At 62.4% G+C, this 14119-nt stretch overlaps 1 protein-coding gene across 6 annotated transcripts in view; it reads right to left on the bottom strand.

The window, feature by feature from the left end:
• The window catches only part of GRAMD4 (GRAM domain containing 4), a 77112-nt gene that overhangs the window by 40091 nt on the left and 22902 nt on the right, over positions 1-14119 (bottom strand). For 4 of the 6 annotated variants that reach the window (XR_009543229.1, XR_009543228.1, XM_060164312.1 and 1 more), the window contains exon 2: positions 3051-3261. Coding sequence is in view for 2 of the 6 variants with exons in the window: in XM_060164312.1 (XP_060020295.1) it covers positions 3051-3261 (211 nt within the window). In the remaining 4 variants the exon portion in view is untranslated. The remainder of the gene's footprint in view (positions 1-3050; positions 3262-14119) is intronic. The other 2 variants (XM_060164314.1, XM_060164315.1) reach the window with 2 other exon arrangements.

Here is a 14119-nt window from a genome sequence, read left to right on the forward strand (position 1 = left end):
CCCAGGCTCGCCCATTGGTCCCCGCAGATGAATGTGTCCCTCCCCGGCCCATCCCCAACCTCGGCGCCCAAGATGGTGGCCCCGGAGCAGAGGGCAGAGGCTGGCCTGGAAAGGCGGCTCTGCACTGATTCAGAAGCAGAACACTGGCCTCCATCACGTCAGCAAGTTCCCACCAAAGCAGGCAGGGCGTCCCGCGGTTTGCAGCCCCGTCTGAACACGTGAATCCACGTCCTCGGAAGGCTGTGACGCGTGTTAGTCTCTAAGCTGCTGGAATTAAGCTCACCTGGAACTTGCCCTAGAGCTTGAAGAGCTCCTACAGGGGCCCCCGGGTCCAAGACAGCCTGGGACCCTCGTGGCTTTGGCCGGACTCAGTGTCGAAGCTGCAGCAGCTCAGCTGGGCGCCCACAGGACGGCAGGGACGGTGAGGACCACCAGCTCTGGGGAGCCAGACAGCTGGAGGGGGCACCCCAATGCAGATGGCAGGCGCCGGGGGGAGTGCCCTGAAATCCTGGGGTCCACACCCCTCCGTGAGCCCCTTGGGTCCCTCCAGCTGACCCCTTTTCAGACTTGCCGAGAGCAACGCTAAACTTGGGGTCGGGAGCCTGGACTCGGGACCCCCAAGGCTGCAGCACTGCCGCCACAAAACCAGGGAGGTGGCCTGGCTGCTTCTTCCCCCAGCTTCCCTAGAACCGCGTCTCTCTGCGGAGGGACCGGCTTCTACCCCTGGCTCCTGGAGGTGATGCCCGCTGCACCTCCACGTGCGTGGGGTCTCTGCCTCTGCCCCAGCTCTAGGGCTCTGGTCCTCGCCTCCTTGCCCCTCTCCTTACTGGCCTGTCACCAACCACTCGGGGGACCCTGGCCTCAGACCCCTCATTGTTCTCTTCAACGGCCCTCCCCCGACCACAGCCACACTCTGCCCTGGACATCACCCAACCTCCACCGCTGCGGCCCCTTGAGCCCGTCTGCCCGTCCAGGACCCCCTCCCTCCCCCCATTCCCCTCCCCCACCACGGGACCCGGATTCTACCCTCAACCACTGGGTCCGCTCGCCTCCTTTGCCCCAGGACACAGACAGGTTGCCCACAGAAAAGGACATAAGGATGAAGCCTGACGCTACAGCACGATGGCCCGACGACACGGTGCTGAGACAGGCCAGTCACAGGGACAAACACCGCGGGGCTCACTGAGGCCAGAGCCGGAGAGTCGGGTCACAGACGGAAAGCAGACGGGGCGGGGGCGGCCTGGAGGGGCAGCTGCGGAGCTGCTGCTTCAGTGGGGACTGAGTTTCAGTTTGGGAAGATGAAGAAGGTCTGGAGATGGATGGTGGGGTGGCCGCACGACAACATGAATGTGCCTAATGCCACCGAGCTGGACACTTAAAAACGGTCACAGCGGTCAACTCCGTGTTACGCGCACGTTACCACAATTAAAAAAAAATAAAAACAACGAAGCCCAAACACAGGCAAAGGTGACCAACCTCCCTCATGGGAAGAGCCACTCTTCACCCCTCAGGTTCGCAGAACAGAAACACCTGGGGACACCCTGTGCAGGTGGGCAAGGGCGTGGCACGCAGGCCCCTCGGGTGGCGACGGAGGACACTGCACGCTCGTGGGAGGGTGCTAGTGACAGACGCACGACCCTGCCCGCACACCCGGGGTGACGCAGGCCATGTGGGCACAAGGCTCATGGGAGTGACCGAGTGCCCCTCAGGGGCAGAGGTTAAGTGAAGGACAGCACATCCAGGGTGGGGGGCCGGCTCGGTCCCGCCACCACGGAGAGAGAGCCCCGGGGGTTGGGGGGGGTAGGGGGGTGAGCGAGCGTGACAGCCATTTGTACGCACGGCCCCCGTGCTCGCCCCTCCCTCAGGTGCTCCCCTCGGCCCTCGCCGGCCCGCTGGACCCACCCCGACGTGGAGGCACCCCCTTCCTAGGACAGCGCCCGTGAGCCCTGCGGTGTCCCGACAGGCAGATGCTGATGGGCTGCATCAGGACACACCAAGCGAGGCCCTGGCCCGCACGGAGCCAATGGCGGGAGGACGGCCACCACCTCTGCAGGGAACACAGCAAGCACCCAAGCAGGGCGCTCCCCCCCAGGCTCTGCAGCTCCAGCCCTGCCTGGCTGGATGGCTGGCTCTTAGCAGGCAGTGCCAACCGCTTATTCTTTCGAGCCAGGAGCAAACGCGCCATCCCTGTTCTATTATAAAAGCATTAATAACACAAGGGGGGGAGGCGAGGGCTCGCGGCCACGGCTGGAAGGAAGCCCTAGCTCAGGTGCTCGGGGAGGAGCGCAGACCCCAGGCCAGCAGATCTGGCGTCCACTCGGGCAGGGCACCACAGCTGGTGTGGTGGGGTCTGGACGGCTCTGGGCTTCTTCACTGACAACAGGGAGGATTCGGGCAGCTGTGCCCACAACGGAGAGCCCGGCGGCCGTACCTGGCCAGGAGGGGACCACAGGAAGCCCACCCTCCCCACCCCGCTGCACGCCCGCTGACAAAACACGAGCTTCCAGAAGACAGGGCCTGCTCACGCCTGGTTCCCACCAGGGCCGCGGACCCCGCTGAGGAAAGCTGCTCTCCAAATCACAGGGGCCACGGTCCCCATGTGCGCTGAGGAGGCCCAGCCTGGGCTCGGCCAGCTGCCAGGGGTCTGTGACACGCACTCTGGGACACTCAGCCAGGCACCCAGAGGCGGCTGCCCTCGGGCCAGGGGCCAGCAGCTTCCAGACAGCGCCCTGCGGCCCCTCGAGTCAAACTCCCGGGGATCAGGCTGTGTGAGAAGTTTGCCGGTCACCCAGAAAACCAGTGATGAAGGAAAAGAAAATCGGCCAATGGACAAATTATCCTCAGTCCAGGGATGAGCCCCCACCGGTGAGGCTGGGGGAGGTTTGGGGCGAGATGGGGAACAGCCCCGTCTGTGTCTGACCAGCCTGGGCAGGACACGGTCTACCCAAGCGCACGCTCAGCTTGGCCACCTGAGGATGGGGACAGCCCCACCCACCAGCGAGGGGCCTGGCATCCGCGGCCACGCAGAGCGGAGGATGCTCGGTACTCACAGGGTCCCTCAGCTCCTCACTGTCCCGGGGCGAGGTCCGAGGTATCTTCAGGGGTGTTTCGTCTCCGCATTCGGTGTCCGAGGCGTTTGGAGACTCTGCTAGATCAAGGAAGTCATCTCTCTTGTGACCTCTGAACCTGATCTTGTCCAGCCTCCTTAGCATGTTCAGCACTGAGCCCCTCTGCTTTACCTTAACATGACGCTCGGAGCCCCTGCAAGACAGCGAGGGGAGGCACGGTCACGGGGTCAGCCGCCCGCCGGCCGCCGCCCTCCCACACCCGGCTCCAGGCCCCGGCCCTGGGCTGCCACCAGGCCCTGCCCTCAGGGAGCAGCCAGTGCCGCTATTCAGGGACCCCAGGGCCCACAGGCTCCCATCTCGTGCCCAGCAGGCCGGGGCCCTCCGTCACCCCCATCCGGCTGGGCTGGCCGCTGAGCTCAGACCCCCGCCGCCCACCCAGGCCAGCTCCCCCGAGTGCCCCACGGGGCAGAAGGAAGCCACGTCTCTCGGTGCGACCTGGAGCAGCAGGGGTGCCGAAGACCCTGGGAAGAGGGGGCTGGGGAGGGGAGGGGGAGACACTGCAGCGAGAAGTGGGGAGGGCCGGCGCGCCTCCTCCCAGGCTCTGACAACCATCAGGACCCACGACCAAGGGCACGCCCAGGACAGCCCCTAGAACGCTGGGCCTCAGGGTGTCTCAGACCCCCTCCGGCCCCCGTCCCCTCGCTCCACCTGGCCCTGCCCCCAGGGACACGACCTGAAACACCGTCCTGCTCGCCTGGGCACCCTAGTTCTGCTCTCAGGACCAGCTCAGCCTCACTCGCTCCGAGAGATCTTCCCACACACGGCCAGTCTGGAACCCAGCGCCCGCCCACCTGCCTCCTGGGCAGCCCCCAAGCTGCCGGCGCTGGATCCCTCCAGCCTGGAGGGAGGCAGCAAAGGCCTGGTGTGGTGCCTCTGTGGGCTGGCACGGAGCACACGTGTAAGTTCAAACACACGTGCACACGCCAGAGGTGGATGCCTACAGGGGTGCCCACTCCCCACATCTCTGACCCAACCCGGCCAGGAGAGCCCAGTGGGTGGGGCATAGTGGCCCTTCTGCACGTCCAGCCCACCTCACTCCCAAGCCCACGGCAGGGGCCGTGCGGCCCAACCCCGGTCCCGGTCACACAGTCCCTCGGCCCCCAACGTCTGCAAGAGGCCCTGGGTCCCTGCGGGGCAGGGACTCTGGACACACCTGGGCTCACAGCCTGTCCTTCCACTTCCCACCTTTCTGGCCTCAGCTTCCACCTCTGAAACGGGATTAACCCCGATCAGGCCAAAGTATCCCGAGAATGTGAGATGACGCATGAGCACAGACTACTCAGCCTGGACCAATAAACAGCACGGCGATTTCCTGCAGGGCGACAGGAAGTGGGGTGAGCAGGGTGGAATCCATCAACTCAGCCCGAACCGCCCCAGCTGGGACACTTGGGACAGTTTACAGGGAACCACGAAGGCAGGGGAAAGCACTTCCTGTTTTGGACGGTGCAGGCTCGGAGCCGTTGAATCATGTTAAAACACAGCCCAGGGTGCCTGCCTGCAGCCCTGCGTACCCGCCCCACCTGCCAAGGGGCCTCCACTCCCCCGGCATCACAGCTCAAGGCAGGAAAGCCTGTGAACAGTGGCGGCCCGTGAGCCCCACGTCAGAATGAGCCAGGGCTCCGCTCTACAAGGACAACTGAGGCTGCAGCACATCGGGGGAGGGTGTGCAGGTGTTCCTGGGACAGATGCTTCTCGGGGCTCACGTGGAACACTAAGGTGGCCCGATGTGGCCTAAGCCTAACCCTAACCCTGGTGTAAAAACCACAGGAAACCCACCATCCCCTGGAGTCCAGGGTAGCCCAGGAGTGGGCAAGGCCACGGGGCTGGAGAAGCCGGTATCCCTGCTCACGTGGCGGGAAAGGGGCACATGGCTGGCCATCTGGAAAGATATCCACGTGAGAAGAGAGAACTTAAGTCCCTAGAGAGAGGCTGACAGTCTACATTAAGAGACTGAAAAAATAAAGACTCAGTCAACCAGACAAAAGTAAATAGACATTTGTTTTAAAGCTGCAATGAGGGGCTTCCCTGATGGCGCAGTGGTTAAGAATCCGCTTGCCAGTGCAGGGGACACAGGTTCGAGCCCTGGTCCAGGAAGATCCCACATGCCGTGGAGCAACTAAGCCCGTGTGCCACAACTACTGAGCCTGTACTCTAGAGCCCGCGAGCCACAGCTACTGAAGCCCGCGCACCTAGAGCCCGTGCTCCCAACAAGAGAAGCCACCGCAATGAGAAGCCCGCGCACTGCAACGAAGAGTAGCCCCCGCTCACCACAACTAGAGAGAGCCCGCGCACAGCAACGAAGACCCAATGCAGCCAAAGATAAAATAAATTAAATAAAATAAATAAATTTATCAAAAAAAAAAAACACCTGCAAAGAAACAGGGGATACATGTAGCAAGCCAGGTATATGAGGACTAATATTTTTGTTGTGAGACAACCTGAACAAATTGGTAAAGATTAGAGGACCTTGGAACACAGACCCACAAACTCCCTGAGCAAGAGGAAAGTTACCCAGTCCTTGTGCAAAAGCCTCCAACTTCACCAAAAAGGAAACAAAAGCCAGCGATGTGGCAGAGGTAGCAGGAAGCATGAACGTCAACGCCCTCTGAACCAGTGATTCCCGGTCTCGAGATCCGTCCCGGGGCAAATCCAGCACGTGGAGGGCATCTCGGCAGCACCACGGCCAGGCCGGGCGCTCTGAGCACCACGCGGGACACACAGACGTCCCTGGGAGTCTCAGAGGCGGTGACAAAACGTTGCTGCACTGAGGTCACCGTTACAGGCAACTGGCATCTGCACAGACCGCAGGTGACACAGGACCCTGCTTGAGGCTTGCGGGTGGCTGTGAAACTTCTCTCCACGTGTCCTTTCCCATTGCTTTTCTAACTTGAAAACTAAAAGCAAACCGGGCAGGGGAAGTGCAGCCCTGTAAAACCTCCTTCCTTCCGTTTTCAGAAGGAGCTGGGGGACCCCTCCTCCCCCGGCGTCAGATGGAAGCGGGGCGGAGGGGACGGGCCCGCTTCCCTCCTTGCCGGGTCCCGTCAGGCGGTTCTGTCTGGGACTCCCCACCCCGCAGGCGGGAGCTGCCTTCCTTCCTGATTCAGCCCGGCAAGCAAATGATGTGGCCGCCCGGGGAAAGGGGACGACGCGCCAAGTGTCCGCCCTGCCACCATCAGGATGCCGCTCACAGCCCACGCGCCCCCCTGCCCAGCGGGGCCCCTGCTGGCAGCTGCCAGCTCACGCCACGCCAGCCCTGCTCCTCCTGACAGCCGCTCACATCAGCCCTCGGCGAGGGGGGGTCCCCGAGAGCCCTCTCCATCCCCACGGCCCTGCCCCCGGGGCCCCTGGGGCTCCTGGAGAGGCGAGCAGTTCATGCCGCTGCCCAATGAGGACCGAGTGCCAGGACACCTGACCACCCCTCCCAGGCGGGGCCGGGCTGCGAGGGAAGCCCTCCCCGTCCCACACCCCACCCCCCCGGGCTGAGGGGCGGCCCACCCTACCCCGGGACGACCTCATCTCAACTACACTATCCAACCCAGTTTCCCCAACTTCCAGATGAAGAGATGGAAGACTGACACGGATGTTGTCCATGGACAGTGAGAGGGGGTCGGGGGCCAGACACCAAGTGTGACCCAGAGCAAAGCTCTCCCCACAAAGCCAGTGTCAGTGGATGCCGTCTCCACAAAGCTCACCTGCACCTTCCGTCCAGCGGCTGCCATGCGTCCCACTCCCACCCCAGCCCCCATCCAGCCTTCCCTGGATCCAACCAGCCCCCAAATCCCTGCACACCCACCGCGCACTCCCCACAGACCCGGCCCCTCCACGTGCACCCACAGGCCCCCGGGCAGCTCCCTTCACGCCCACCCCTCAAGGTGGGGCAGCCCCTCAGAGCAGGACCTGCTGCCGCCCCAGCTCCCCGTACCTCCATGTGGAAGTAGACGCGCTGGGAGACGCTCCCTGTGGCTACCCTGCTCAGAGCCGCAACATCTGCAAGGGGCCCTGCAGCCGTGGAGGCAAGCAGACAGAGGGACAGGGCGAGGGGAGCCTCCAGGCAGCGACCCTGCGCTGCGGGCCCTCGGCACACAGGACTGAGGCCAGCTCTGGCCCCGGGACACAGAGCACGCTGCTCTGGAAACCCGCTGAATGGCTCCTGGACACACAAAGGCCGCAGTGTCTAGGGAACACTGGACTTGGAAACCACAAAGGACTTTACTTTCCCTCCCAGACCAAGATTTAGAAAAAAGTGGTTCCTGGTCCAGCACTTGCCACGTCCCAGGTCCCAGCCATTCTCCTCGCTGCATGGGGCTCGCGACCCCCGGCCAAGCTCCCGTCTGCGTTCAGACAACCAGCTCAGCCTGGCTTCACCTCCTGTTATCTGGTGGCTCTTCTGCTGATCCCAGGATAAACAACATCCTTTCTCCCAAAGGAAGCAACCCTTGTCCCAAACCATATTCCTGGGGAGTCACAGATGTTGAGCGAGGACGGGACTCTCCCTCCACCCCACCCAAGGCCAGTCCCAGCCGGCCACCCGGCCCTCTGCCAGGTCTCTGTTCTCCAAGAAGACAGCCCCAGAGGCCCACAGCCCTGCAGGACCCCGACATGCACACAGCTCCAGGGCAGCCCGTGGGGCCCTGTGCCGGGCCACCCCGCCCGGGGAGCAGTCTGGGACGCTCGAGACCCAGAAGACACGGGTGACCACTCCCCCCAATCATGCCAGGCTCAAGATGTTGGCTCACGTCCAGTGACCCACGGGTTCCCCCGAACTCGAGGCGGGTCAGGGAGCCACTGCCCCGACCCCGGATCCAGCCTCAGTTAGCGGGACCCCAAACGTTCAGACGCTCTGCTGACTGCACACCCACCAGCCCCCCCGTGAGCTGGACTCCGGTGACCCACTGTCTGGGGGACATCCCTTCGGTAGCTCGACTCCGCCACACTCAGCTCGGAGCTGGAGCCTCCGCGGGCCCTCCTCCTGGGTGGCACCTGTACCAGCAGCTGCCCAACTCAAAACCCTGGAAGGAGCCCTTGATCACGTGATCGCTGCACAGCCACCTACAGCGAGCAGGGCCCCCGCCTCCCAGCCAGGCTCCACACCTGTGCTGCTCTGCCCCCGCCCCACCCTCCTGCCCAGCCGGGTCTGGTCCAGGCAGCCACACACCTCACGGAGCCCCTTCTCCAGGTGGCGGGCAACCAGAGTCCGGAGCACCCTGCCGAGACCCCTCCCAGGGCTTCCCCCACTGGGCTCCAGCCCTGCCGACCCTCGGGGGTCCTCCAGCCATCACATTTTGTTCCTACTGCGCGCCCAGCACTTCAGGTTCGGGGACGTCCCCATGCCAGTTCCTCCTCTTCCAAGTCCCCCCCTCGAATTCAATCAGCCCGTCTGGTTTGGAGTCCTGCAACTTCCGGCGAGCTCCCTGGTTTAGGATCTGTGCCCCCAGCCCCGCCGGTTAGCGTACATGCCCGAGGGCAGGTGCTGAAGGCGCCCGGTCTGTCTCAGCAGGGCGGGCACACGCTGGCCATTCAGGGACAGAGGGGACGTTGCACAAAGGCGGGGCCCCCACGACTGGGCCCTGAGGGCCGGGAGAGCCAGGCCCCCCGCCCTGCGCCCTGAGCCGCCCAGCCACAGAGGCCTCAAAGCGAAGGGCTGTCCCTGGACTTTGCCCTCGACCCCTCCTGGCGAAGCAGGAAGTCCCTAAATCCGTGAACACTTCCAGAGCTTAACTCCAAGGCTTCGACAGCCCGGGGCGTTTCTCCAGGAAGAGGCCTGCAGTTCTTCAGGGGCTTTCCGTCCTACACAGGTCAGGCCAAGATGGGCCCCGTGCCAGGAGCGGAGTTTTCTGCACTGTAACAGGAGAGCTGCCCAGGGTCCTGCTGGCTCCGTGACCCCGCCACGGGCCAGGGTGGCCGGGGGTGGGGGTGGGGGAGCCAGTCAGGAAGAGCAGGGGAGCTGGGAGGGCCCCGTTGAAGCTACCACACCCTCCTCTGTGAGCTGGGACCATGCATGCCCTAGCGACACCCCTGCGCGTAGACGTACAAACATTTATTATAACCTCAGTGATAAGGATGCGTTGCACGGGTACAAGCAGTAATAAAACGTCCAACACTCTTTGCTGTAAACCCCACACAGCCAAGCGGCGCCCACAGGATGCCTGCACTAAGTCGTGCTGAAAGCCTCCCTCCGGCCAGCCAGGACTGCAGCTGACCAACAAGTGCGGGTCCGGCCTGAAGGTCGGCTGACGGCCTTGTTTACGTGAACAGGACACGACAGGCGGGGAAGGAAGGCAGAACCTTATCCGTTTGTCTAGGATGGGAGAGACGTCCTTGCTGAAGCGGAGGACAGTATTCTAACAGGAGGAGGTTTCCTCAGCCTCCCCGTGCCTTCCAGTGAATGCGGCGGAAGTCACACGCGTAACCTTCACTTGCACGTCAGCATTTTCTCCATCACTCTCGTTACTCTAGACAAGCGACAAAATGAGAAGTGAGGCCCTAATCTGCGGTATCTGCCCGTTTCCGTGGTGGAAACGCTCCCATCGTGGCCATGTTCAAGCCACCAAAGTGACGTCCGGCAGTGAACGAGCACACGGGTGGTAAGAGCTGCCCAGGGCCACCGGCCACAGGATTTCCGCCAGGCCCAAGAGATGCTAGCCAGCTCAGGATCATAACCCAGTGAGAAAACGTAGTGAAACAGTTCAGAAACGGGCACCTTCGAGCATTTAACATTGACACCTCTGCTCTCAATATAACTTATCTAACTTTATACACTCATTTTATTAGCGGCCAGCTCACAAAATTCCTGAAAACTTCACAGTCAGCTCTTGCAGGCCCTCGTGAGCAGCTCTAACGCACCACCGCCCCGGTCCCTCCGTCCCAGGCTGTCTCGGCCACGCAAGGAGCAGAGCAGGAAACACCAGTGTCCCCGCCTGACCTCCTCCTTCCCTGGCACAGCTCGGGGGCACAGGTCAAAGTGAAAGTCCCTGAGAGGGCCGAAGGGGTCAAAGACAGCCCTGGGAAGCAGGACCCAGACACCACGCTCAGGCAGGCCGGGGGGCAGGGTAGGGGGAGTGCACAAAAGAACATGCTGGACCCGAGCCTCTGTGGGGCCCCACGAGCCCAGGGCCAGAGGCAGGGAGGTCAGGCGGGCACACTGTCCTCGTGCCCTGCTCATTGCCATCCCGGCCCGGCCCCCTTGGGTCCCCATACGAGACGCCAGGTCTTCCTGGCCTTGGGGACACTGTCCAGACCATTCCCTGCCACCGGCTAACACCCCATTCTTCTACCTCTGGTCCAGCATCCCCTTCCCGTCCAGCCAGGCTGCTCCCACCCTCAGTGACGTCACCCCTGCTCGGGCCCCACGTCGCCATCACCTTGGCTGGAGGGCAGGGCACCATCACCTGTCAGGTCGGCTCCAACTGTCCTACGTACTGTCGTGTTCAGAGACACCCCTGGGAGCAAGCGGGCTCTGCTGGGCTCCGGACGTGAGCTAAGTCACCTGATGGTCTCGAGACCCCGGCTGCCTCTGCTGCTGACCCTGCAGGTGTCACATGACCTCCACGCCCTGGTTTCCTTGGTCACACAGAGAGGTTAGCGGCAGTCCCGGCTCAGAGGGCAGCCAGAGGATGACGTGAAGCGTGCGGGGAAGGACTCAGGGACCGCCCGGTGAGCAGCAGTAACCATGGGAAAAACTCAGACGCCACTTCCCAAAAGCACTGAACAAATGTCACCACCCTGCATTACTCTCCATCTCCACGAAACCACCGGCACTTTACTTTCGGGGGGGCTGTGGAAGGGAGGGTAAGAGGCTCTGGGACATCCCAAGACCGCCCCCCGCCCCCGGTCATCACCAGCTTCCGAGGACTGCAGACAGTGGGCGACACAGAGAGCTCAGACTAGAGGCCCCGGGAAGCCAGAGGCCGCTTCAGAGAGGACGCAGCATCCTCCGCCAGCCCTCAGGCGCCAAGGCTCAGCTGCGCTCCCAGCTCTGCGAGACCTACGCCCTCTGACCCCCGCCCTGGACCAGCCCCAGAGGGTCAGGAGTGAGGTGTGCAGAGGCTGGTCATGCCCAGCCCTCCCTAAGCCTCAGCCCCCTGGCTGTAAGGCGGCAGTAAGCAAGAGCGGCACCTGACACAGACGTGGGCTGTGCCGACCTGAGGACCCACGCTTGGACACTCGGGCTTCAGTCCAGGCTCACGAGAGCACAGACCCGGGACAAAAGCCCCAGGCGAGGGCCTGCGGCCCGTGCTGTGGCGGGAGCAGGAGCCCTCCACAGGGCAAGGACCATCCTCAGCACTGAGCCTGCAAGGCCCCAAATCTCAGGAAGAACGACAAGCCCTTCTCCCCACCCCAGGGGTCATGCGTCCTGGTCACAACACTGCAAGGGAAGAGCTGTTGTTAAACCAACTGACAGATGGAGAAACTGAGGCTCGGGGTCAGAGCCTCACCAGGAACACAAGCCAACCTCGCTGCGCTCCAGCCTGCGCCTGCCCAGGCGCCCACCCTCCCCAGCACATGCCTCTGTTCATGCATCCATCACGCTGCCTGAGAGCCCACAGGCCCCCCTGCCTAGAGACCGAGTGGGGAGCCGGGCAGACTGGCCGCACGGCCATTTATCTAAACAAAACAAAGCTAGCAAGAAAACCTAGGGTTTAGGTTTGTATAAACCTGTGCTGTATAAACAAGCAACATAAACTAAACAGTAGGAAACGCACACAAGAACTCATTTCTGGTGGAAGCATTCTTTTTCTCAAGCTTCTCCATCACTCTTAGCATCCAGGACTGGGGAAGATCCAGCCAGTGAGACAGCTGGGAGGAAACACCTTCCGGACTCCCAGTATCCGTCATGACTTCCTGCCAGCGTCCTGGCCCAGCTCCTGAAAGCAGAGAGAGGCTCTGGCCCACAGCTGTCTGCAAACAGGCTCTTCTCCAAATGCACTGCAGCCCCAGACCGAACGTGCAGGCTCAGCGAACCCACTCTGCAAAGGGCCCGGCGGTAAATGTTTTAGGTGTGGTGGCCACACAGCCTGTAACAAGTTCTCACTCTGCTGCAGCATGAAACAGGTGTGGCTCTGGGCCATTAAGAATAGTTACGAAAGCAGGGAGCAGTGGGTGGGCCACTTTTGATGTGGGCCATGGCTGGCTGTCCCCTCGTCTCAAGGCGATAAATGCCCAGCAGAACAGGGACTCTCAACTGGGTCCCAGTACTTACTGGCCCCCTAACAGGGAACTGGGCCCTCACCCAGCACTGGGGTCCCACTTCCAGTGACCTTGCCACTCTCATACTCGGGTGTGGGCCTCGTCATCATCAAATCTTCTTTAGGAAAGAAGAGCTAGGGAACCCGACACATTGAAAGCCACTCTCTTCTGTCCCACCTGGGCCATGTGCCGGGGCTTCCCCCGCCCCCTCCTGTATCTCACCCGAGGCAGAGGGGCCAGCCTCCAGCTCTGACTAGCCCACCACCAGAGGCCACCATCCACACTCAGGTCTCAGGCAGGGCCCCTTGCTCTGCGGTGTGACAAGCAGCACAGTGAAAAAGACCTCAGGAAACGAGGAGCTGGCCCTCCCCACCCCTCCCGCCTGGAGCCCTCTGACCCACACTTCAGTACCAAGCACTGCCCCTCCCCCCGAGGGCTCCCCAACTGCCCCACACCTCCCCCTTTCCCCAGATCACTCTGCTCAAGGGCAGGGATCCCAGCCAGTCCCCACCCCGGCGTCCGGGCCCAGCACGCGGCGTGGCAGAGGACCCCAGTGGGTGAGGGAGGCACATTTTAAAGAACATCCTGGTCCCTCTGCATGAACCCAGCGCCAAGGTAAACGCACCGGGCCTTAAACAGCGCCCGGGAAAAAGGGCCTCGGGGCACCTCCAAACCACTGGCCTGCGGCAACTTCTTCCTTTTTGGAAACTTGGCCCAGCTGAGGACGAGGGGGCTGGACTACTCGCCCTGGGACATTTACGGGCCCACGGGGGGGCGGGGGGGGGGGCTGTCAAGCACAGTCTTTGTCTTTACCTTTACCTTTTACCCACAATGTGGGTACCAGGACGCAGAGGAGGCCGCTCGCGGGAGGCGATGGCTAGTCCTCGGGCTGACAGCACCAAGGAGGCCACCGTGGGCTGCAGAGGAAGGCACCCTGGACAGAGTGCCTATGCCATAACAAGCCAGAAGGAAACGCTGGGGACGGGCGGGGGCAGACAAGGTGCTCGGGTTCATCTGGGGTCATGGCATGGGACAGCAGGGGAGAGAGGGTGGCCTGACTGGGCCGGCAGGTGTGGACCCATGCAGGGCGCGGATGCACCAGTGGGAGGGGCGACGGCAGGGATCGCCCAGGATGACCCACCTCACTCTTTACTAACAGCCACGCTTTGTGGAAAACAAGCACGTGCTGGATGCTACCAGGCCTCACCTCACTTAATCCTCCCACACCAGCCTCCGGGACCCCGACCCCTCCACGCCTTGTCTCTGGGCCTGGCACGTGCTAAGAACTTAGTAACATGAGCTGCCGCTATTATGGGGCCTCCCCGGCCTCCCCTTCTTAATGAGAAGAGGAAAGTGAGGTTCAGAGAGGGACGCCACAGCTACTGGAGGTGGAAGATGGAGTGCAGGGTCTCGTCCCTCCCGCCCGCCCACCGGGTCCTGCTCAGGGCCCTGCTCGCGGGACCAGGGAGCCAGGCTCTCGGAGGTCGCGCCTGGTCAGCAGCAGAGCTGGGGTTCACCGTATCCTCCGCAAACGCTCCGGCCTGATTTTCAGCATGCACGACCGGAAGCATAAACCACAGCCGTGGCGACTACAGAGGACAACACAGCAGTTCCTCAGCAAATTGAAAACAGGACTACCACGTGATCCAGCAATTCCACGTCTGGGTATTCCAAAAGAACTGAAAGCAGGGACTCAAACAGATACCGGTACACCCACGTTCACAGCAGCACAACAGCCACAACAAGGAAGTAACCCAAGTGTCCACCAACCAGTGAATAGATGAACAAAGTGTGGTCTCTACAGA

The sequence above is a fragment of the Lagenorhynchus albirostris genome, chromosome 11, assembly GCF_949774975.1.
Source record: "Lagenorhynchus albirostris chromosome 11, mLagAlb1.1, whole genome shotgun sequence".
Classification (NCBI taxonomy): domain Eukaryota; kingdom Metazoa; phylum Chordata; class Mammalia; order Artiodactyla; family Delphinidae; genus Lagenorhynchus; species Lagenorhynchus albirostris.